The sequence below is a fragment of the Amphiura filiformis genome, unplaced genomic scaffold, assembly GCF_039555335.1.
Source record: "Amphiura filiformis unplaced genomic scaffold, Afil_fr2py scaffold_29, whole genome shotgun sequence".
NCBI classification, from domain to species: domain Eukaryota; kingdom Metazoa; phylum Echinodermata; class Ophiuroidea; order Amphilepidida; family Amphiuridae; genus Amphiura; species Amphiura filiformis.
In genome coordinates, this window is record NW_027305493.1 from 159094 (window position 1) to 183406 (window position 24313).

At 37.4% G+C, this 24313-nt stretch overlaps 1 protein-coding gene across 1 annotated transcript; it reads left to right on the top strand.

Annotated features, from left to right (window-relative positions):
- Positions 1 to 1294: 1294 nt before the first annotated feature.
- LOC140143836 (uncharacterized) lies at positions 1295 to 14777 on the top strand. The gene is made up of 5 exons (XM_072165645.1): positions 1295 to 1352; positions 3252 to 3470; positions 5096 to 5260; positions 7994 to 8150; positions 13236 to 14777. The coding sequence occupies exons 2-5, from the start codon at positions 3269 to 3271 to the stop codon at positions 13297 to 13299; spliced, it is 588 nt and encodes a 195-aa protein (XP_072021746.1). The 5' UTR covers positions 1295 to 1352; positions 3252 to 3268; the 3' UTR covers positions 13300 to 14777.
- Positions 14778 to 24313: the final 9536 nt, after the last annotated feature.

Consider the following 24313-nt stretch of genomic DNA (forward strand, 5'->3'; position numbering starts at 1 on the left):
TGCACTAGAAGCAGATTGCACTAATCACCTGTGTGTGTATGTCAGCAAACATAGATTGAATACAATATAGTATAGGGCGCTATTGGGTGATATTTTAGAAAGCATTTTGTCTTGCTTCATTTTATAGTGGAATCAATGATTTTTAGCATCCGTACACCTCAAATGATAAAACTAGAATTGGTTCCATTTTTTCTATGCCCCTTATGCTTTCCACGAGCGGTCGAAGGTCATAATGGGGGCCCAAATGTTTTTTTTTCTATCATGTTATAATGTATCTTAACTTGTTCCTCTAATATAAATGACAATTGTCATATTGCACTAGGGTGCCCCTTAGTTTAGGAGTTATAGAGTAAATTAGGTCAAATGTCAAATATCTCAAGCATAGAGGCCAAATTTTCAAAATGCTCCGATCCACTCGCGTTTTGTCTTAAATTACTCCTCTCGACAAACGAAATAGGAATATATTTTGTTTGAGAAATGTTTAACATCGGAATCGGAAGAAATCATGGGTCAAAGGTTATGCATGTACATTTCTATTGGACTTGACTGCATTAACTCTAAAGAGGGGCCAGGGCAATGCAAATTGCACCAAATTTGTGAATTAAGAATATGTTTGAGATTTCTTATGTCAAGGGGAGTAATTTGATACCAGTTTCGATGAAATCAGACCATTTTTAAATTTTGACCCGTGTATGACAATTTTAACATTTGACCTATTCGACCTTATAACTCCTCAACTAAGCACTCAGCACTGTACAGAAATAGGGCGATTGAATTTGTATTCCCTGCGATGAGAGAAACAATTTGAGATAAAATACGACATGGTGGAACTGTTTTTAAGTTTTGGCCTCACTGTGACCTTCGACCCCTCGTGGGAACCACAGGGGACATAGAAAAAAATGAAACCAAATAAATTTTTATCCTTTCAGGTTTAAGGATGCAAAAACACTAATGTAGCAAAAGAAAATCCCAAACCCATAGCACACAGGTGCGAGTGTTCAGCCTTTCTTTGACATTTATGGTTCAGTGCATAGGTATCAAGTGGACGTTGTAGTGCTGGGCGATACATTCAAAATTGTATTCATCTGCTATGGTAGTTAATCCGATTAATTATGTCACTTGTAATACTTACATAAATGGAATAAATTAAATGGTTACATTTCACATAATTTTACATAATGTGTAATAATTACACTATTCTGTTTTACATGGCCTTTTTTACTTAACGTATGCAGATTTTCTGTGTGTGTACTCTAGGCAATATTTTTATCGCCCACAATTTATATAAATACGAATTTTGATTTGACAATCATTTTCAGGAGAGACGCCAACCAAATAGAACAACTGTACTGGTAAGTGTTTGATTTCTACAGTCTTTAAGCACAATACAAGGCCTTGGTGGGTGCTGAAATAATGATGGTTAATTTGTTTATGAATGCATAATGGGCGCAACCATTAATTTGATTAAAAACCACCTCGGAACAAATGTCTAGTCACGTTTTTCCTATGCATACCAAATAGTAAGATTTTGTTGTGGCAATTTCATATATTTTACTTCAGCACTTAACCACAAGGAAGTTGAAACTTAAGGACTCACTTAGTCCTCGATTCACATAATTTTGTCCAGGCCCATCATAATGATGCAGTTGATCAATTATGATCCGAAATTCTTTTTTATGAAGCAAGCTAAGCAACTCATTTCCCTTTATTTGTATCAATTAGTCTTTAAATATTTTTTTGTTGACAACTGCTTCATTTACGAACAAAAAAAAAATAATAGAGAGATTGCGATTTCCAAACTTTAGGGGGTGATCTCTGAACCACTTAGTGAGATATTATTTCAAAACTTGTGGACATAGCTATAGTGTTAGTGGGAAAATGCCTTTTGTTTCATCCGATTCGGTAATTTTACCTCCTGGACTTGGGGTCTGACGATATTGAGTGGTTTTTTTTGCAAGTTTCTGTAAAGGACTATAAATATTTTAAAACTTTGGTCAGAGATCACCCAACCCCCCTCCCAGTATTGGACGAATGTCGATGTATTCAAAACCACTCTCCTGTATCGAAGCGAGGTCGTGTATTTAACCAGTTTTGAAGATTTTCACGTGCGAAATTAAGGTATATAATACATACATCGTTAAAAATGCACAGAATTTGTCCATTTCCAATTATGTTAAAGACATTCAAGGATAACGAGCATAAAAAGGAAAGTATAACTATTATTATGATCCTTTTAGTTTGTAAGAAATCATTACAAGGCCAAGAAAAAGTTTGGTTGTACTACAACTGGTCCAAAAGGTAAGGTCGGTCGGTAGGATTTTTTTTTTATTTCTTTTTTTTTATGGCCTTGTGGAAGCAAAACAGGCAAAGTAAGTTAAAGACAATGTTTGTTGCATGGTGTTTAGGTTTATCATGTTTATTAAACACGTATGCAGTTGTACAACAACATTAATTCATGTATGAATTAAGTCGATTTCCGTTTGCAGTTAAACGGTAAAATGGCTGTTTAAACGTAAAAACATGTAAACGCCCTCCAGAGTATACCAGATTTTTATTTCAAACTTTTGGCTGCAAGATGCCCAAATGCTGTATCCAAAATCGTTGGTTGACTATATATCTGCCAAAAAATGTTTAAACGCACGGTCCACATGCTGCATATGGAACATCACAATCTCGCTAATCTTAAAGGGTTTTTTTGTGATTCTGGTATGTTTGAGTTTATAATCACGAAAAAGTATATTCCAAAAATTGGAGATTATTCACATTTTGCGTTTACGAACATCGCTCCATAGGCTTGCTGCGTCAAACGTTTGGAACTGTTGTTATAGACCTTTTTCATAATTTTTTCACTTAGTTGACGGCGTTTGGCTCTACTAACTCCAATTAGGCCGAGCAGAAAACTGAAAGCGAGGCCCAATATGTAAATTACATACTCCTAATAAATTATGTAAAGTTAATTTGCCAAGTAACTATAAGGACTACCTATTTAAGACTTGGAACATAACGTAGTACAAATAAAATGGAAGTATATTACGTTTAGAATTTTGCTCATTTCAATCTGCATAATCATGATGGATAATGGGACAAAAAAGAGGGCAAGACATTTATCTGTGGATCCAAGGAAGCCTATTATTTTTCTCTATTTTTGCATTTGTTAAAGTCACGGAAACTAAATAACTTCACTTAATATGGAGTTGTAAAAACGAAAACATACAGGTCATTAATGTCACATTCATCAAACCGTAATACAGGTAATATCTCAGTTAAGATGAAGTTGAACCTGGTCATCATTGTTGCTGGTATTTTCATCATGTTTTGCAACTTTGTGAATTCCGAGGCGGAGGACTGTATCACACTCTGTAATCAATGCGTTGTGGTCTCGGATACACTTAGCCATATGAGATGCACTAAGCATTGCGAGGAACTTAAGCAGAAGGATGGTGGTAAATTTTCGTGTCAGCTATTGACAGGTTAATGTTTGAATTTTTGCATCGTATTCTAGTATATTATTTTAATGTCAGCGATTCCTTACCAAAAGGCAAAGCCAAAAAAACACCAAAACAACAACAACAACAACAACAAAACAACAACAAGCAAACAAGCAAACAAACAAACAAACAACAACTACAACAACAATTGTTTAATTTTTTGAATCAATCCATTTAGTGCAATGGGGACGAATGTCGTAATAATTAGATGCGCCTAAGTTGAGAATTGACTGTCCCACTCGTTTTGTGAAAAGGTCGCGAACCCTTTTGGTGGACCCAAGTAACTGTAAAGTAAAAAGTGGGTAATGGTGAATCAAACGGACAAGGACACAAAACACATCAAGGATCAATAAATGATACAAGAGGATACCTTGAATATGAACAACAGGAAAGAAAAAAAGCAAGGTGCACCAACTTGATGTGGGAAAACAAATAAAATGCAGACTAGACAGTACGCAGGGGGACAAAAACAGCAAATGTAGGCATAAGAAGTAGGCAAAGTTCGATAGCCCAAAATTACCAGTTCCAAGGCCCACAGAAGTGCTGAACCTGCAAAAACAACAAGGTTCAATAGTAATACAAAACTGCACTAGGACAAGTGATGAAAACCACTGTGCATATAAACAGACACGCTAAACCAAACATCCAGAGTAGGCACAAAAACAGACAAAGTTCGATGGCCAAAAATTGCCAATTCCAGAGCCCACAAAAGTATCAGGAAAACAGTACACTGAAAGTGATGAAAATCACTGTGTACATAGCAGTCAAACAACACCAAACAGACAAAAAAACCACCGACGTTTCGTGCAGATAAACTGCTCTTCTTCAGGGACAGACAACAAAATATAAAGCAAACAACAATAACTACATGCTGTAGTTTAAAAACAAATTCAAGTCAAAAATTGAAGGCAAGTTCAAATTGAACTAAGTAGCAAATAAAGACAGCAAACTCAGAGCAAAATAAGCTGTGTCTTCTCTCAGAGAGAGCGAATTTACTACGGTAGTTTTTGTGCCTGCTCTGGATGTTTCAAGTTGGTTTATCGTGTCTGTTTATATGCACAGTGATTTTCATCACTTGTTCTAGTGCAGTTTTGTATTACTATTGAACCTTGTTGTTTTTGCAGGTTCAGCACTTCTGTGAGCCTTGGAACTGGTAATTTTTTGGCTATCGAACTTTGCCTACTTCTTATGCCTACATTTGCTGTTTTTGTCCCCCTGCGTACTGTCTAGTCTGCATTTTATTTGTTTCCCCACATCAAGTTGGTGTACCTTGCTTTTTTTCTTTCCTGCCTAAAATGAGGCAAAATTGAAAAGAAATGGGGTTTTAAATTGAACTTTGGAATTTGAAAAGTATAAATCACGCTGGGTCTAAGGCTGTGCTAATACTTTTCTTTGATGACTTTGACCACAACTTTTATTCTTTCAAATATCTTAAAAATACAATAATCTAAGCTAATTGAACAGACAGTAAAAACCAAGAAACATTTTTTACAGAACATGCCCGAAATATCTCGAATCGGCTATTTATGGCTATAAGGCTAAGTACGGATCTTTATACAAACTGGCATCATCTTGAATAATAACTAACCCTTACCCTTTCTTTTCAGCACCGAACAAAGGAACTCCTTCCCTTGGAGACGAGATCAAAGCATCTTATCCGCGAATGTATGAACTGTTTGCAAGTGGTGATTATTCTACCATTGTTGAAGAGTTATACACTGACGACTGTGTGATTGTGATTAATGGACAAGCACCTAAATTTGGTAAAGAAGGTAAACACTGGAACTACTTAACAACTCAAATTTTAAAATTCAAGATCGTAATGCTCACATTGTAATAGGTAATATTAACCTTAAAGGAAGTCTCCGGTAATCATAACTTTATGCCTTGTATGTTAGAAAAATAATTATCAAACACGAATCACATGGTTTTATTTAAAACAAACTCATATTGACCATAAAAACAAATAAAAACAGTCGGCTCTCAACACGCGATATTAAAAATTCCCGCGCCGAAATTGTTTAAGTGCAATGACGTAATGGTTATTTGTGCTCATTGTCGTCAGCCTTCATTGTATTACATGGACGTCATTGCCCTCGACAATTTCGGTGCCCGGGAATTTTGAATAGCGAGTGTTGAGAGACGGATGTTTTTATTGGTGTTTATGGTCACTATCCGCTGAGTGCACCAAATCCGCGTAACTTACTAGTTTAGTAGCTTACTTCTTTAGTAACTACTCCGCAACTGCCGCGTATCTTACTAAACTAGTATTTTTGGAACTTGCGCTGAAGCGTATCTGGCGAGTAACTACTTCTTTAGTATCTTCGTTAATGGAGCAGTGAATCCCAACCAGCACCTTTAATATCACGTTTTTAAACACGCGGTCAATTATTATTAAATTTTAACAATAGGCAGTGTTATGTCATTAAATACCCCGGTACAAACAAAATACCCTATCAGTGTATTTAGCGTGCTTTGTACATGTAGTAGGCCTATAGGTTTATGATTATGAAATTTTGTCACACCATGACAGAAGGGGTAACCCGCCGGGGTGGGGGAGTGTAGTTTTTATTAAAATCCTTTCGGGGTCAAAGTAGTTTACATGTTCAGTCGCGTATCAGAGTCAGTTGTAGGAGAGGGAAAAGACAAAAACAAAATTTGGTGGGCATCATTTTGGTCCTGTGTTATTGTGATAATTGCTAATTTCAACTTATTGTACACCATTTTAGCCCAAAATGATGGTGATATGTTTTGTTTTATAATGCCAATATTTATTTATTTTTGCCCAAATAAGGGTAAAATTGTGTGTTTAGGGGGTTGAAATTTTTAGGGGGTTGGTTTTAGAAAGTTGACATTTGTTTTGTGAGATTGGTTTTAGGGGGTTGGGATTTTCTTTGGGGGGCAACCCCCCCCCCCAAGGCACCTTGGTACTCAGTTCAAATGACCGTACGTCATGATAATAAGCCACAAATATGGATGTCACTTTGGGGCCTCTTGTATCATAATGGTCCCCATTCATGTACAATTTTAGTATAAAGGTTTGTATTTTTCTAAACATCACAAAAAGCGCTTTTTGTATTTTTAATAATATTTGGTAACAATGTCGCAATATTGTTTTCAATTTGGGCCAAATATCTGACAATCATGGGCCTACTCTATTCAAACATTAACCGGATGGGGTGGGATGGGGGTATATAGCGATGATCACCCCTTACAACATGCCTTGTTCTCCCTTCCAGAATAAATGCCATCATCGGCATTTCGGGTGATAATAATAAGTTTTTTCGTAGTGCCAACCTGGATTTCATCGCTTATGATATACCATCATTATTTCCTCAAGTGTTTGCCATTTTAAATATAATTAGTGTTCTTTTACATAGGCATACAATTATGTTTGAGCAACTATGAGGTTTCCATAGTTTCATGGTTAAGGCCAACCTTAACTTAAAATGTTCCGTCAGTAGGCCTACTCGAAAGGTTTGCGGTGTGCCGCATACGAGACGCTCCACGCGCATAATGCGAAATATCTTATTATTTACTTTCAAAATCTTATCAATATCAATGATTTTCTCCTCTATCTATGAATCGATTTGCGTACTCGCCAACTTACTCCTACAACGATGAAGAGTGCGTTGCCGAGTAAATAACAATAGCTGCAGCGTAACTTTACTAGTCTAGTAACTTACGCACATTTGGAAGTCACAAAATTCTGAGATACTCGCCAACTTACTCCGCAAAAGATGAAGAGTAAGTTGCCGAGTATGATAACAATAGAACTTACTAGTCTAGTAACTTACGCCGATTTGGAAGTCTCAAAATGCGAGATACTCGCCAACTTACTAAACTAGTAGCTTACTCCGAAGTTACGCGGATTTGGTGCACTCAGCGGTATGAGTTTGTTTTAAATAAAACCACATGATTCGTGCTTGATAATTATTATTTTTTTTAAATAACGCATAATGTTGTGATTGCCGGAGACTTCCTTTAAAGCTAATGAGAGGTACCCGCCTGTATTTTGTCATATTCATTGTGAATAGGATTAACCAAACTCGAGTTGAGCTACGTTGTGAGGTAACAGCCCTAGGCCTAGACACGAGGCAAAAATAGAAGGCGCTCGGGCGCCGGCGTGTTCAAGAGGACCCATAGCCGATACGGCACAGGACAGGGTTGGTGGTTGTCAGCTCTGTCATGGGTGCTGTATTCCTCAGGCCCTAAACTTTTGAACAATCTTCCATATCATAATAGTCATTCTTTATCACTTGCTAAATTTAAGAACACATTTCAAAGGCCCATTTTTTAACGCTTGATAGATATTTCTATAAACAGTAATTTTAAGAGTTTGAGTAGTACCGTAAACGATTCTTTGTAATTCTTAAGATAAAGGTTTTCATGCTTTTAAAGGCGCTTCATGGCTTCCTATGTAAGAGCACTTAATATCAATACATTCACTGTGATATTATGCTATGCCTTTCTGCGTGCTTATCGCATTATATAATTTTGTTCAGGTGTGAAGCAAGTTTTTGTCGAGTATAATGTCGAAAACTTTCCCAGCGTCAATCGGATATCATACACTTCTACTGCATTCGGTGAGAATGATGGATATGTTTGGGAAGATGGTACAGGGTATGGCTACCATGACGACGCCCTCGTTAATTCTTGGCGGTAAGCTTTAAGGACTATCCGTATTAACATGATTAAAAATAAATACACCCGTCATCTCTCGTCATTTTTTCAAAAGGGGCCAGAATCCCCTTCAACGTACTAGCAGTCGCAGCGAGTAACAGGAGAGATTGCCATTGATCAAATCCCGGCAGAGATTGTGTAGCGCGTACATTACCTAACCGCGAATTTCAGTCGTTTTTTTTTTTTTTTTTGTTTGTTTTTTTTTTTTTTTTTTTTTTTTTTTTTTTTTTTTTTTTTTTGTTTTTTTTTTTTTTTTTGGTTATTAAAATCGGTTGCCAACAAATCGCGTCATTGCAACTGGCAGGCAGCGAGCCGCCACTTGAATCGCACGCACGGGGCGCATAGGCCAACCTGCATGCCAGATACCAGTGGACGCAATATAAGGAAAGAAAGAAAAAATACTGCTGTATCGAATAATACAGCTACTTACTTACAATGGCAAAGAATATCAGTAAGTGCTAAACTTACTATCAACGAAGTGCATATAGTTTTATATTTTAATGGGGAAAACATTGGAATGAGGTAAACTTGTACCCACGCCCGGCTCGTCCGAGTCCGAAAAAAATGGCTCACCGGGTAGAACATTTTCAAAAAATGGAGCAAAATTTTACGTATTGTTTCTAATTTGAAAATTTTCAATACAAATTTGCTGAAAAAGAGATAATTTGAAAGTTTCCACATAATTTTATGGCATTTGGATTATAAAATTGTAGAACAAGATGGTCATTGGTTAAAGGTCACTACACCACAACACACACCGCTCCCTATAAACACCTACCCTACCAAACCTCACCCACCCACACCGTTGACATTTCATAATCATCATCATCGTCATAATAATAATAATACAGCCGACAAGGGGAGTTAAGGGGGGTGCGTTATCCCTGGGCCCGGGGTCCTAGGGGGCCCGTAAAAATAAAGAAATTATACCTTAATGGGTCCATAAAGGCAAAGAAAAGAGAGTACAGGGGGCCCGTTAAAAAGGGACCCGACGTTAATTTTACCCCGTGCTTGTAATGGCTCTCGGCGGCACTGTGTATAATATTAATTCTAAACATCTTTTCAAAATTAGACTGTCCCAAACAAAGGTGCAGTGAGTAGTGAACACACATAAACCACAGACACCCAAGCCCAATGGATGAGTATCCCAAGTTACTGAGTGGGAGCTGGTGTGTATGGTCCAGTGTGCTGTGCATGTTTCTCTCTTTAAGGATACATACAGTATACTGGTTTGATCGGTCGAAAAAAATATTTTTCATTTTTTAGCTAGCTGATATGAGTATGGATCATGTGAAATAAAAAAATCAATGAAAACAAATTGTGAAAGTGTCATTTTTCACCTATTTTGGTAATTTTGACTGGTTGTTAAGGATGCTTATTTGTCGATAACCATAATCAGTATTAGACTTGCTACCAGTCCTACATATACGTATATTTGGGACTGGCACACGGCGGCCAATGTGCCCTTCTAGTCTCAGGATCGGGCATTTAAAGTAAAAATTCTCATAATTCGGTTATTAAGTTTGTTGAGATAAATTTAGGGATCGAATGCCTTTCAGTGTCCAAAAGGGGCAAGATTATCGTCAACTTCCGTCGAATTTGGCACCCTTGCGAAGCCCTCTGACGAGTGCATTGGGAATAAAAATATCCGATCTTTGCGATCAAAAATACAAAATTACAACTTTGGACGTATTATGGTCAAAAAACACTATTGCCAAATAATATAGAATAGAACATTTGACGTCAAATTGACAAATTATTGAAGAAAATGTGCTGATAAACATTAAAACAATATGCTGAACAATTCTCATTCAAATGCGTGTGAAGCAGAACACTGGACTCAAGACTACTCAAAAGTTCAAAGTTCGTCGTTCCAATTGCGTAGCACTTTTTGGCACAACATAGAGCACAAGCTGTAAATATTAATGAGGTGACGTCATACATAGTATACTACTAGGCCCAAACCATATCCATATAATATATACTTGGTACAATGCAATTTATGAGGATGCTTGGAACTATATTAGAAGACAGATGCAAAAGATAGAATCAAATAAATCATGGCTACAATTTTGGAGATTAAAAGAAGGATAACAAACAATTGTATAACAAAAAACATACAACATGTTGGGGTTCTATTGGGGCTCTAATATTAAGTTACCGTAGGCCTACATGTATATTGGTTTTTTTTAAAACTAGGGATGGTATAACTACGGTATGTTTGGTGGTGAACTGTTGGGGGATTAATAGGGGACAAAGATTTTTGGCAGGCCGGGGGGGGGTGGCAGGCTAAAAAGGGGTGGGGGAAACAATTTTGGGCAAAGATATCATGGGCACTATTTCTATTTTCGATATAATACGTTCTATGGTGTAGAAACATGTTAGGAAACGTGCCCGTTCAAATTTTCAAAATTCTGGCATGGCATGGCACGGGTAAAGGAGCGGAAATATTTTTGGCATGTTAAAAGGAGGGGGCAAGCAATTTTTTGCAGATCCCGGCAGACCATAATTGACGTAGATGTTCTGATCCGCACTCATCGTCTCTAGGTTCCAGAGTCCTTCTCGCTTGGCCCTAATAAGGTGTTGAGATGTATTCAACTAGAACTAGAACCACCTGGGGTAGGACCTACACCGTAATTGGCCACAGGCTGTTTACAATGTTGAGCCCCCCCCCCCCCGATACAATTTTTAAACGGCGTGCAAAAATGCTTCAAGTACCCCCTTTAGGCCTGTCAAAAATCTCTTTCGGCCTGCCAAAAATACCCCCCCCCTCATTTGCACATGCCACATTTTTGGAATTCCAATTTGCAAATCTAATATATATTGCAATCGCAGCGAACAGGAACATTTGCATAATGCATTTACCCTGCATTTACCTATATAGCTCTATATTTTTTTCCTGAGCCTTTTTGAGCGTTTTATTTAAAAGGCCCTCATGAATGTGTGACAAAAATTGCTTGTCCCCCCTCTCGGCTAGCAAGCGATTTTTCGCAGGTCGAGAGGAGGGACGCAAGCATTTTTGGCACGCGTTTACTCCCCCTCCCCACAGGATGGGGGGGGGGGGGGTACAGACACAAACTAACTAGCTAACTAACTATTATGCCTACTCACTTATTTATTAATAATAAATCAAATAAATAATCAAATAAATAATTAAATATTCAAATTTGAAATAAATAAACAAACATTAAACAATTAATTAATAAATAATATTAATATTTCTAGGTGTAGGTCTGTACTAGTGCACATAATTGTAAAGCATCTAAGAAAATAGAAGTGAGTTATTAATGCCATGTATGTGAGTGAGTTAAAGAAAATTAAAACAAACCAACTCCATGATATTATAGGCCTAGGTTAATGGATAGATAAATTAAGTAAGTAGGCCAAGTAATCAAAGCTAATTAATTAAGTATTTTAGTATGGCCACATGAAAGTAAATAGGCCTCCGTCTACATGAAAAAATAAATAAATAAATAAAGCACTACATACAAACGAAGTTTTATACATTTTTTAAACTTAATTTGATATTATGAAACCTGGCACAAATTCCCCACAGAACGGATAAAACCTCATTAATATTAGCATGAAAGTTCATCTGTATTGGTACATGGTAATTCATATAATTATAAAGATTTTAAGTCTTCATTTCAATACAATATTTACCTCCGTAATTTTCCGATGTAAGGTCTACTATCTTACATCGTTCATCCAAGTCAGCTGAATATGATATCTCATTAATTATTCATGACCTACTCTACGTGGTAGCGTATAGTATTTATCAGCTGATTTGAAATGGCGTCGACGCGTCGTTCACAGTCAGTGTGTGGAGGAAAATTACACTTGTGGAATTTAAACATAATATGGATGACAGATTTTAAGTATTCTATTACGTGAACATGGTGGTCCAACGGCAGCTATAAACGTGCCCATTTTTAGCTGACCTTGTTATATAACTAATGAAATATAAACAAAATCAGACAGAATTATTATAAAATATTGGTACATACTATTGCCTCAAAGGTTACATATGCTTGTATTAACATATTCAAGGAAGTCTTGCAATTTTTTAACTTTTCGAAATAACGAATCTAACATTGAAATACAGCCAGTTTAAAACAAAATTGGGCATACGAGAAGTTGAGTGTAAAATTTGTGTTTTCTAGAACATATATTTTATATTTGCGAGACCCAAAGGTCAAAATTATACAGGCAGGATGTAACTTTGGGGTGTTTGATACATGTCTACAGTTTGGTAGGAAAATCAGGTAAAAGCAAATCTATGAAAAAAAAGGGAAAAGAAAGAACAGCGAGTGGCCCAATCGATAATCAAATGAATGCACTCCCAGAGAAAATCTGTTGAAGCTAAAAACAATATAAATGCAAGAAAAATAATCGGTAGGCCGTCCTCTATCCGATGCACCATAATTTTTTTGTTTCCGATAATTATTTGTTGGCAAATTTGGGTACTGAATATGGCAAACCCCCCCCAATTCTGAGAAAGAGAATGTAACCTTAGAAAGTTAGAAAGATTTTTTATGTAGTCCAAATATTTAATTGACAATAATGATTCTGTTATTAAAGTGATAGATAAATCTAAATAATTTGGTTGATATGTAGGGTTTATGACAACCCCAATTTGACAGCCCCAATTAATTTGGAAAATGGCCACATAATTATGTGAAGTCATCAAATGTTGACATTTTTAGATAATCATTTCACATTTTACATATATTTAATTGAACTGGACTTGGACCGGACTCGGTTTCGAGTCATTCTGAGTCCGAGTCCGAGTCCCAGTCCGAGCCGACTCTTTTTGTGTCCGAGTCCGAGCCAAGTCCGAGTCCATTAAAAGTGAACTCGAGTCCGAAATCGAACGATACATCACTGGAATGAGGTCGGGTCGGACTATCATCCTTAAACCTTGGATTGTTACTAACAACTTCACAAGCAATTATTTGGTTCCTATTCCACATAGAGACACGGCAAACCCAAAAGGGAAGGTGATATCAGTCTGAATATTACCTACCATAATTAATGAGAACATTGTGTTTTATCCTTTTGCAGGTATATATATGTTTACAAACGCGTGAAAGGAAATCTGCTCCATTTCATGGACATAGACTTCTAAGGAAACACAACAAGATATGTTTATTGTCCAGAGTGAGACGACATCTTTAGTATAAATACTAGTCTTCATAGTATTCAAAACTGTGGCTAATATTATAAGCAAATGCAAGTGAATTATATAACCTGTGACCCGTTAAAATTTCATTTAATTGCAACTTTCAAATTTTTGAAACTATAATCAAAAACAGAACCTATTTTCTTATTGCGTTACTTACATTGAGTTATAGCGGGTGTCCCAAAAAAGGTTACATGTAGATTTTTTTAAACCAAACACTTAAGGGGACTCGATCTTTTGTGCGTAATTATAAAGGGCCAGGGGATTCACTTTATCATTAAAAAATTATTTGAAGAAGTCAAAGGGCCCTAGGAATAAAAACTGTAGTGTAATTCACGCCAGATACAATTTCTTTATACAACAAAAATTAATTTTTGTAATCGATCAAAAAACGAACGTTTTATATCAATTTTAAATTTAGCCTGAATCCGTAAATATGGTACCTCTCGCCCTTTTTTAGGTCAAGGCTATTTTTACCATTATGCAGCGAACCATTGTTGAAGGTATTTCACATACATGTACAAAACATTCTAGAGAAAGAATGAGGACATATAGTGTTGAAATATCTTTTGTTGATTTCGAATGATAATGTCATGAAGTCGTAAATTTTAAGGTCAAATTCCTAAAACCAAAACAAAACATTGCGACGCAGATAATTCCCGACTTACGCAATTTCATCATCACATCAGTGTCTTTATTATTTGTTTGAAACCTTTCCCAAACGTGCGTGCTATTTATGCATAAAACGGCTAATCTATCTTTACAAAACGCGTCTTTTTTAGTAAACAAAAGGCTAAAGATGGCATTATGAGATTTATCTTTTATCATTACACTCATCCGCTCAACTGCCACGGTGGCCGAGCGGTAAAGCGCTAGACGCGTAATCGAAGGAGTTCAGAATCGAAAGTTTAGAATCGCTGGTTCGAGTCCCAACGAAGCCTGTAGAAACTTTGTTTTCTTCAAAATTCATGATCGCATACTGAAATGAGTCACTTGTCGGTAAATCATGTATCGTATCCTTAAGGGTGATAAAAAGAGTAATGGAATAAACAGAGTGCCAAGGTACATCTTAGACTTGGCTGTTTGTGTTTTAGGGATTCAACTATGTTTCACCGTTCGTGTTGTTCATCACCGTTTAACAACGATGCTACCGCGTCGACTGCGTGGTTTACTTTATGCTGCCCGAGCGAAGTAAACCACGCAGACGCGTCGGACGCGAGTTGTTAAACGGTGATGAACAAAAGTGAAACATGATTGAATCCCTTTCAACAACGAAAAGAAGCTAAAGATCGTATAATTCACATGATTATTTCATGATGAATGTCAGTTAATCATTGCCACTCAGCCTTACAAAACTTCGATGATTTCTCTGTTGATATCAGCAATAAAACTAGAATAAAACTGCCATGTTTAGCCGCTACCTGAAAAATAATGTAAATAAAACTAGTAAAGCTTGTATACACACACAGGTTCCAGGCATGACGAATTTTACGCGCTCTCGCGTAACGCGTAGTCTCGCTCGCGTTCGCGTATACGCTACAGTAAAGGTGTGGATTCATCACGGATTAACAACGGTTGGCTCCTGTACAAAGGTATTGGGGAAGTTGTTGAATTAGGGATTCAATCATGTTTCACCGTTGTTCATCACCGATTAACAACGATGCGTCCGCGTCGTCTGAGTGGTTTACTTCGCGAGGGCAGCGAAGTAAAACACGCAGACGCGCCGGCCGCGAGTTGTTAATCGGTGATGAACAACGGTGAAACATGATTGAATCCCTTTCAACAACGAAAAGAAGCTACAAATCGTATAATTCACGATTATTTTACGAGGAATGTCAGTTAATCATTGCCACTCAGCCTTACAAAAACTTCGATGATTTCTCTTTTGATATCAGCAATAAAACTACCGAATAAAACGGCAATGTTTAGCCGCTACCTGATAAATACTGAAATCAATTTGTAAGCTGGCATACGCACAAAGGTTCCAGGCATGACGAATTTTACGCGCTCTCGCGTAACGCGTAGTCTCGCTCGCGTTCGCGTATACGCTACAGTAAAAGTGTTGGTTCATCACGGATTAACAACGGTTGGCTCCTGTACAAAGGTATAGGAAGAGTTGTTGAATGTGATTTTAAGAGGAAAGGGAATATCCGAGGCGAATCCTGTTGTGGGGGTTTCATGACGGTTTACGTGGGCGATGTTTTTCATGCTTTTCATGCTTTCCTAGGAAATGAAATGGTGCGCCCCTAAGCAACATCTTTTTATTACCTATAAAATTATATAGATAAGAATATTTTTGATTTACAATCATTTATCAAAAGGTGCGCTCCTGAGCAACATATTTTTATTACCTATAAAATTCTATAGATTTTTGTTTTACAATCATTTTCTCTGGGGACAACCAAACTAGGTACTTCGACCACATCAACTGTTTACTGGTAAGTGCGTACTTAAGTAACCATTTGATAGGTGTTGATAAATTAGGGATTCAATCATGTTTCACCGTTGTTCATCACCGTTTAACAACGACGCGGCCGCGTCGTCTGCGTGGTTTACTTCGCTCGGGCAGCTTTACAACGGTGAAACATGATTGAATCCCTTTCAACAACGAAAAGAAGCTAAATATCGTATAATTCACGATTATTTTACGAGGAATGTCAGTTCATCATTGCCACTCAGCCTTACAAAAACTTCGATGATTTCTCTTTTGATATCAGCAATAAAACTACAGAATAAAACGGCAATGTTTAGCCGCTACCTGAAAAATACTGAATTCAACTTGTAAGCTGGCATACGCACAAAGGTTCCAGGCATGACGAATTTTACGCGCTCTCGCGTAACGCGTAGTCTCGCTCGCGTTCGCGTATACGCTACAGTAAAAGTGTGGATTCATCACGGTTTAACAACGGTTGGCTCCTGTACAAAGGTATAGGAAGAGTTGTTGAATATGTTTTCTATAACTAATCTTTGCATTTCAATCCATATCGTCGGCCGTATCACATAGTGACGTATTCAAAAATTTTAGCATTTTTGAGAAAATTGGTACATTAGTTTGGTATGTTCTACCCTATATGTTCACCAAAAACCATGCGTCAAAGTGGCTTAATTAGTAACATATTAATTAATTCAATTATGTCGTATTTGCACAACCTTGAAATGTCTGTATCACATAACGATCATCTATACTGCGCAAGGCCAGTATGCCGTATCTGTAATTTGAAGAATTTGCCGTTTCACATAGTTACGTATTTGCGCGATGTATTTGCGCAACTTTAATGTCATTACATGAGAACCAGTGGCTTTTTTTGGCCGAAAGTGATCCCGCCCAGGCAGGATCACTTTTCCTATTTCCTCCTTTAATCATTGCTCGACGGCGAAACTGATAAAATTGCATCATAGTTTTAATGTCATTGTACGGTAAAATTGTTGTTTTGTCCTTTTCACATATTGACATATTTGCGCAACATTTTCACGTAGTAACGCATTTGCACGACACAATTGTCATTTGAATGGCGAACTTAGTCCTTTTTACATAGTGACGTATTACTTTTTAAAATTATTAATAAGTTAAGCTCTGTTAGCGATAAGTGAAGTACCGAAAACATGGTCAATTTGTATTACTTTTAACCAGGTTTTAATCGACAATGTTTCAATCACGAGTATGCAGAAAATGAAAATATAAGATAACTAGATTTCGCGGTTCTCGGGTCGGGCGCTTCTCGTGATAGGCCTATTTCTAATTACCCAAACCCGTTACCCATATACCTGCCCTGACTTTTAAACTACTATGAAATGCGTCTCTCAATGATCAAGACCCAACTTGACACAACTTAATCAACGCTGTTTGTTTTATAGGTGTGATGCTTACTTCGGTAGTTCGGTAGGCCTACCCATAATCTGGAAACCCATCATTCGCCTCTTCCAAGCCCTGCCCTGTTACCACATTTAGAGAAACCGAAATTAGTATCTGGACGTGGATATAGGCCGTTACTAAAGTAATGAAAAATCGCGAGAAACGTGAACGCAAAAACGGTTATAGGCCTTACCACAACGGATAATTTTATGTTAACCATTCTGGAGGATTCCGGAAATAGTCATGTTCTGCTGAAATAGGCCTATATGCACGTGTTTGGTGTGTGCACGTGTTCGGTATTGAAATATGTGTTGAAAATAAGGCCTATAATTAATTATTGGTCCGATGAAATGCACCTGTTAGTCACACTGTAATGCTTTTCCGACTCCGCGATCACGCGATAGTGCACCGCGTGAACGCGAACCGCGAGGACGCGAACGCGATAGCGCGTGGACGGATGGACGGACGGACGGACACGCCGTTATTAGTATTAAGATGTCTAAATACTGTGGTCACCGTCCACATTACATATAATCAACAGTTGATCAGACATTGAACAAAAGAAACATAATGAAAAAGAGGGCTAGATATATATCTGTGAATAAGTTAATCCTTCTCAAGGAAGCCTATTATTTTTCCTATTTATTTGTGTTTGAAAAAGTCACAGTTACAATAAATTTACTTCAAATGAAATTATAAAAACAAATACAGGAAGCTATTAGTAATATCACATTCATCAAACCATGTATATACAGGTAATATCTCAGTCAAAATGAAGAGGAACTTGGTCGTCATGGTTGTTGGTATATTCATCATGTTTTGCGAGTATGCGGATTGTGATACGGATGACTGTATCACACTCTGCAATCAATGCGTTGTGTTATCGGATACAATCACCCATATGGGATGCACTAAACATTGCGAGGAACTCAAGCAGAAGGATGATGGTAATTTTTCGTGTCAACTATTGAGAGGTAAATATTTATATGTTAGACATTCCTTACCAAAGACAAAGCAAACAATCCAAACAAACAACCAGACAAACAAAAACAAAACAAAAAAAACAATTGCTGAGGCAATTCAACGGATGGTTGCCGGTATTTTTATAAACTCGGACAATAATATTGGAGCTCTACTGTTCATCATACATTTTGCTCAAATAGTCTGGTGCTGAAATGAATATTTGGATTGACTCAAAAATAACGTCCGCACAATGTTTTTTGATGTTTTCTATATCTCTGATACCTACTGATTCAGAATCTGGCGGGTGCCACCCTAGTACCCTTGAACATTTTGAAATAAATTACCCCAAAATGACCCCATGTGGTTATACAGGGGTCACAAATTGAAAATGTTCAAATATCACTTCAAAGTATATCAAATTATTCGTCTAGCCCATATGTAATACGACCTATGGTTCAGAGATAATGTGCCGCAACGGGCCAATGGTCATTTTCCAGTTTGCATAGGGGTCAAAAATTAAAGTTGCTCCGATTTTTGTGGAAGTTGCAGCAAATTTTTCGTCTACCAAAAAGAATTCGGAAACATAATAGTTTGCATTATCTACAATGTAAAATTATTAAGATAGACGATACCAAAGTTCAAACACCAGAGGTTGCCATTTGATCCTGAGATTATTGACCTACGCAATATTTGTCTCCGTAACTCATCAACCAGACATCTTGGGCCATTCATTTCAAAATTCCCAAGTGTGACAGGGTGGCACGCGTTAGATTCTGAATGCTAGGTCTCGGAGATATAGAAAACACAATAAAAACATTGTGCGGAAGCCACTTTCAGGTTTTTGGGTTAGGCACCAGACTAAAATGTACATGTATATACTCTTGGTGCACAGTGAATGATCATAATGATATGCACAAAAGTGGTTAGGATAGACATTGTGTTCTAAATTGTTGGTTGATATATATGCTTGATTGTCTCCCGGGGTACTTTTTATTTTGACGGAAATGTGCGGCTCGAGATGACAGAATATGAGAAGGGGAAATGCAATTTGTCATGTCCGTACACACACCTGTCTATCATGTCTATAGACTGTTTCATCTCAAGTTGAGAGTAACGCCATGTCGGATTTCAGAATGGTAGATTAAAATCACGCGCTAACCTAATCCCGTGGGGTGTAAGTACATTGAACACGCGTAAAAGGTGATTCGTCCGAATGCTGCCGACGCAAACGCGACGTAAACAGCGACGTAAACGCGCTGATTAGAATATGCCGCTTCAAAATCCAACACGGCGTTACTCGCAACTTGAGATGAAACACACTACGTAATTTATTAAATAGGTCATGTCGAATACACATATATAGGTCTGGTACTCATGAGAGCTCTGTCACTGCATCTGTCACGCTCATCCCAGTGATCTTCTTTCTTGATATCATCTAACCAGCTTGCTGCTGGTATTCCTCTCTCCGCCTACCTTCCACCATCCCTTTTACAATTGATCTCTCAAGGCATACGTAACATGTTTAAAATATGACAGCTTTCGATGTAGTGTCTTTGTTCCTATCTCTAGCTCTCCTAGGATCCTCCTTATGACTCTGCGGTTGCACCAAAGTTCGAATACATCTACCATCTTTCAATTTGTCTATGATAATAAATCATATGATGCTATTGCGAAGACTGTTGACTTGACAAGCCGTACCTTAAGGATATTTGGAAGTCTACTTTACCAAATCTGAATATGATCGTTTAAATACCCAGTTTTGGCCAATAGGCCTACAGAAACACTACACAGTCAGCCACCTGGACAACCGATTCTTTAGAAATGCTTAGTCGCGCTAAAAGTCGATCGATACATGTTAAAATCAGCACAATTCAGAGATACACCTTTTTGCTATGAAATTAATTTTCTCGGTCAAATATAAAGCTTGGTGCTTGGATATACATTTTTTTTTTTTTTTTTGGTGTTAAAATTAAGCATCAAATTGTGTCTTTTAGTGTGATATTTTTGATTTTTATAGGCCTTGAATTCGCCCGCGAGCTTTTTACGGAATTCATGTTTTAGCGTCTCAAACTAATATAGTTTGCTAAAGAAAGATATTTCCCACCCCTGTAAGGCGTGTGGGTCTATATGTTATAATTTTGTCAGAATTTCCGTTTTTGTTTTACCCTTTTTCCCTTCATTCTCCGAAAATGTCAGACTCAGTACTTTTATCTCGAGAGCAACCAGCAGAAATAGTCGATATTTCCTTTGTTATTATCCAGGTCAATTTTCCATTGAAAGCAAATTGCCCGACCAGCGATTTGGTAGCCCAAATCCCCAATTGAGTGTTCTGGTTAAACATGATCAGTAGGAGCGCTTTATAGGCCTGGGAATTTCTTTGCTACATGAAGTTCTAGCAACACTGTAGCCATGCCGGTATTCCTATTAAACCCAGGGATATCGATCCACAATGCTAGTATTAGCCTTAGATTTCACGGGTTGATTTTGAAAAATTTTCAGCCGACAGTAAAAGATGGTGAAATCAAAACGGAAATTCTGACAAAACTACGATATATCGCTCACGGTGATGTGCGTTAGAAAGTTGGGAAAAATCCTTCATTAGCGAACTATCTTACTTTGAAAAGCTAAAAGGTTGATCCAAAAAAAGGCTCGTTTAAGCCTATCAAAATCGAAAATCTTACACTAAATGACTAAATTTCACGCCTAAGTTTAACACTAGGATTTGAAAAAAAATACAGTATCAAGCACTACAATTTTTCCTGACATTTACTGAAAAAATGAAAAGGATTACTTTTCATTTGGCCGAGAAAATTAATTTTACATTGAAAAGGTGTAACTCAAAATTTAGCTCATTTCAACACCAAATTCGATCGTTTGTATTGCCTCATTAAATGACTGAGTGAGCCTTGCATAACAAAAGAATCGGTTGTCCAGGTTGCTGAGTGTACAATCAACAAACACACGCAGTTTGTACGGTACATGCCCGAATTGTCTCGAATTGCTATAAGGCTAAGTACTTCCGATAGTTTTTCTATTGATTTTTCACACCGAGGGCCGAATGGCTAACTTTATTTATTGTAAATATTAAATATATATGTATATACTAAATGTTCATATTCTACCTACCAAAATGTAAATTTCTGCACTTCTCCACAAATATTTCTTTTTTAAAAAACTTTCTCTACTAACCAAATACAACTAACCAGATGTACGACGTTTACTGCTTATCTAAAAAAATAAAAAGCAAATTGGACGAAATCAAGAACTTGAACATTCATTTTGACCATAATTCACTGATAATTTGCATTCCTTCATCCTGATTTCCCCTGAGTGCCATTGAAATCGGCGAATGTCATTTGCAACATTTGTGAAACCTATCTATCTTTTTTATGATGATACCATCGTTGCGGATCTTTATACGAACTGGCATCATCTTGGATAATTTAACTGAACCCTTACCCTTTCTTTTCAGCACCGAACAAAGGCAAACCTTCCCTTGGAGACGAGATCAAAGCATTTAATGCGAGAGTGTCGGAACTCTTTGAAATCGGTGATTTTTCTACCATTGCTGAGGAGTTATACACTGACGACTGTGTGATTGTGATTAATGGACTAGCACCTGGATTTGGTAAAGAAGGTAAACATTGGAATTACAGGGTGTGTCTAAAAATTGCAATAGGGTAAAGAATCGATATTTACGTGAGAACCAAGTTGAACTTTCCCACTGTTGAAACTTTCTATAAATTAAAAAATACTATTACTCAATAGTGACCTTTTGTGAACAATGACGTGAATCGCAGCTACCGCTTAATTTTTATGAGTCTTTTCTGCTGTGATACCCAATTTTGGTGGGTTTTTTGTCCACGAGGCACCACGTATTTTGAATGAGCACTCAATGGGTAATAACGACATCAGAAATCAAGGTTGAATTTTGTATTCTTTTAATTTTTATACCTCACCGACTCCAACTCCAGTCTTTTTATTGCCAAGTTAAGGGATACTTTGTAATTCACTCCATTTCGATTTGCACGCATTTCCTTTCGGCACTTAAAAAACCCGCCAACGAATTTGTATTCTTTTATAGAGAATGAACATATTTGAAGTAAAGGTAAGTATGAAAAGTGGGCGTTAATAGGATTAATTAATCACTGGTTGAGGCTAGGTTGTGAGGCTCGGCCTCCGGGGCTATCCTCATTGAAGGATTACGAGAGTGTGCCACGATGTTTGGGTTATTTTCTTTGGTATATCGATGGATAGGTTTTCGGTGGAGACCCATTTGGGCAAAAGTATCTTTAAATGCGCCCAATTAGGGCAAATCTGGGTGTTTTTTGTGAAAAATTGGTAGTCTGATGTGTTGCAAATACAGCAAAAGGTAGGTATAAAGAAAGTCAGCATCCAAAAGTCTCGGTGGCACATCCCGTGCAAAATGTTTCAATACTTGTGAACCACCTAGAATCAATCTTCACTATGTGTATGACAAGCTAGAAACGTTTGTATGTTCCCTCTGTCCATTCATTAGCTAGTGAAAATGGTTCCTCTGCCTCAGCCTAAACTTTGGAACAATATTCAATATCATATTCGTCATTTGACATCACTTGCTAAATTTAAGTTAACTTAAAGGCTCATTTTAATGCTTAACATTATGTTGCTTACTTACTTGTTTATGCACAGTAGTTTTCAGATTGTGTAAAGTACCGTAATTTACGATTATTTGTTGTATGTCAAGATTTGTATATATTATGTTTTCATGCTTCTGAAGCGCTACACATATCGGTTTACATTATATAATTGTGTTCAGATGTGAAACAGGTTTTTGTCGATTGTGCCGTTAGCCATCCCAGCGTCAATCGGATATCATACACTTCTACTGCATTCGGGGAGATTAACGGATATGTTTGGGAAGATGGTACCGGAAATGCCTACCAGGACGACGCCCTCGTTGGTTCGTGGCGGTAAGGTTATGGACTACCCCTATTCCGGGGGGGCACTCAACTGAAATTTTGTTAGGGGTGTGCGGTGCGGAGCGCCGAACTTTGGGAACTAAGAACTGATTTTTGGAAAAATAGGGGCTTGATGAACTGAAATGTCAACATTTTTGGTGGGTCTTGTGAACTAAAATTGGGCCAAATTATAGGCTTTGGAGCTAAAAAATTCCAAATTTTCCAAATTTTGGTTAAAGAGCTACAATTGCCAAAGTTTCAGGCTCAAAGAACTGGAGCATGATCCCAATGGGGGTCTTAAGGAACTGCCGGGGAGCCTGAAAAAGGGACCCTTGATCGCCGCACATACCCATACCCCATTTACATGTGAGTACCCCCTCCGGGCCCCTATTAACATGATATTAACAAAATAGCTGTCTACAGAATGCTTATTTACTTTCTAGCGGTCGTAGCGAGATACAGGAAAGATTGTACAGTGAACGTACATTAACTAACCGCGCTCAAACTGATTTCAGTCGTGTTAGAAAGTTGTCAATTAATCAATTAGCTTCAAAACTGTTGGGAACCTTTCACATAGACCATCCTTCCCATGGTTATATATGGCTTCCCTGTTTATGCATGCGTAGATAGCCCCTTGTGTATTTAATTGATTGTGACTCTGAAAAGAGCTGTTTATGATCTCACACCACCAAATCAGAGTCCCATAGAGATATGTGCTAAATTTGCCTTAAGAAAACGTCATTTTTTCTTCACAGGAGCGACTCAGTTTTAAGCGACAGCTATGATGGCTGAAATCAGCCCTTGCCTGATCCCTCTGGCTGGGAAAAAATATAGGTTGACCGTCATTATTTTTTATGACTGGCCCTCGAAGTCTACGATGTCTGGGAATTGCCTATTTTACAGGCAAAACCATGCCAGTGTTTCTGTTAAGAAAAGGCTGCTTAAAATCATTAAAAGTTATTTGATCTCGACCAGCTGTGGTACACTTGCAGGAAATAATATTACTAATCATGACCAATCCAAATTTGGCTAAAATTATGCACATTTCTGCTCATTTTAATGCTTAAATTGAGAATGCATGGGTTTTTCTAAGAAGTGACAACGATATAATTCTATTTGGTGGTGTGAAATCTGAATGATCCAACATGTTTCTGATTGTCCTTAATTTCAGACTATTTTAATCTAATTAACTTATTTTTAGCAT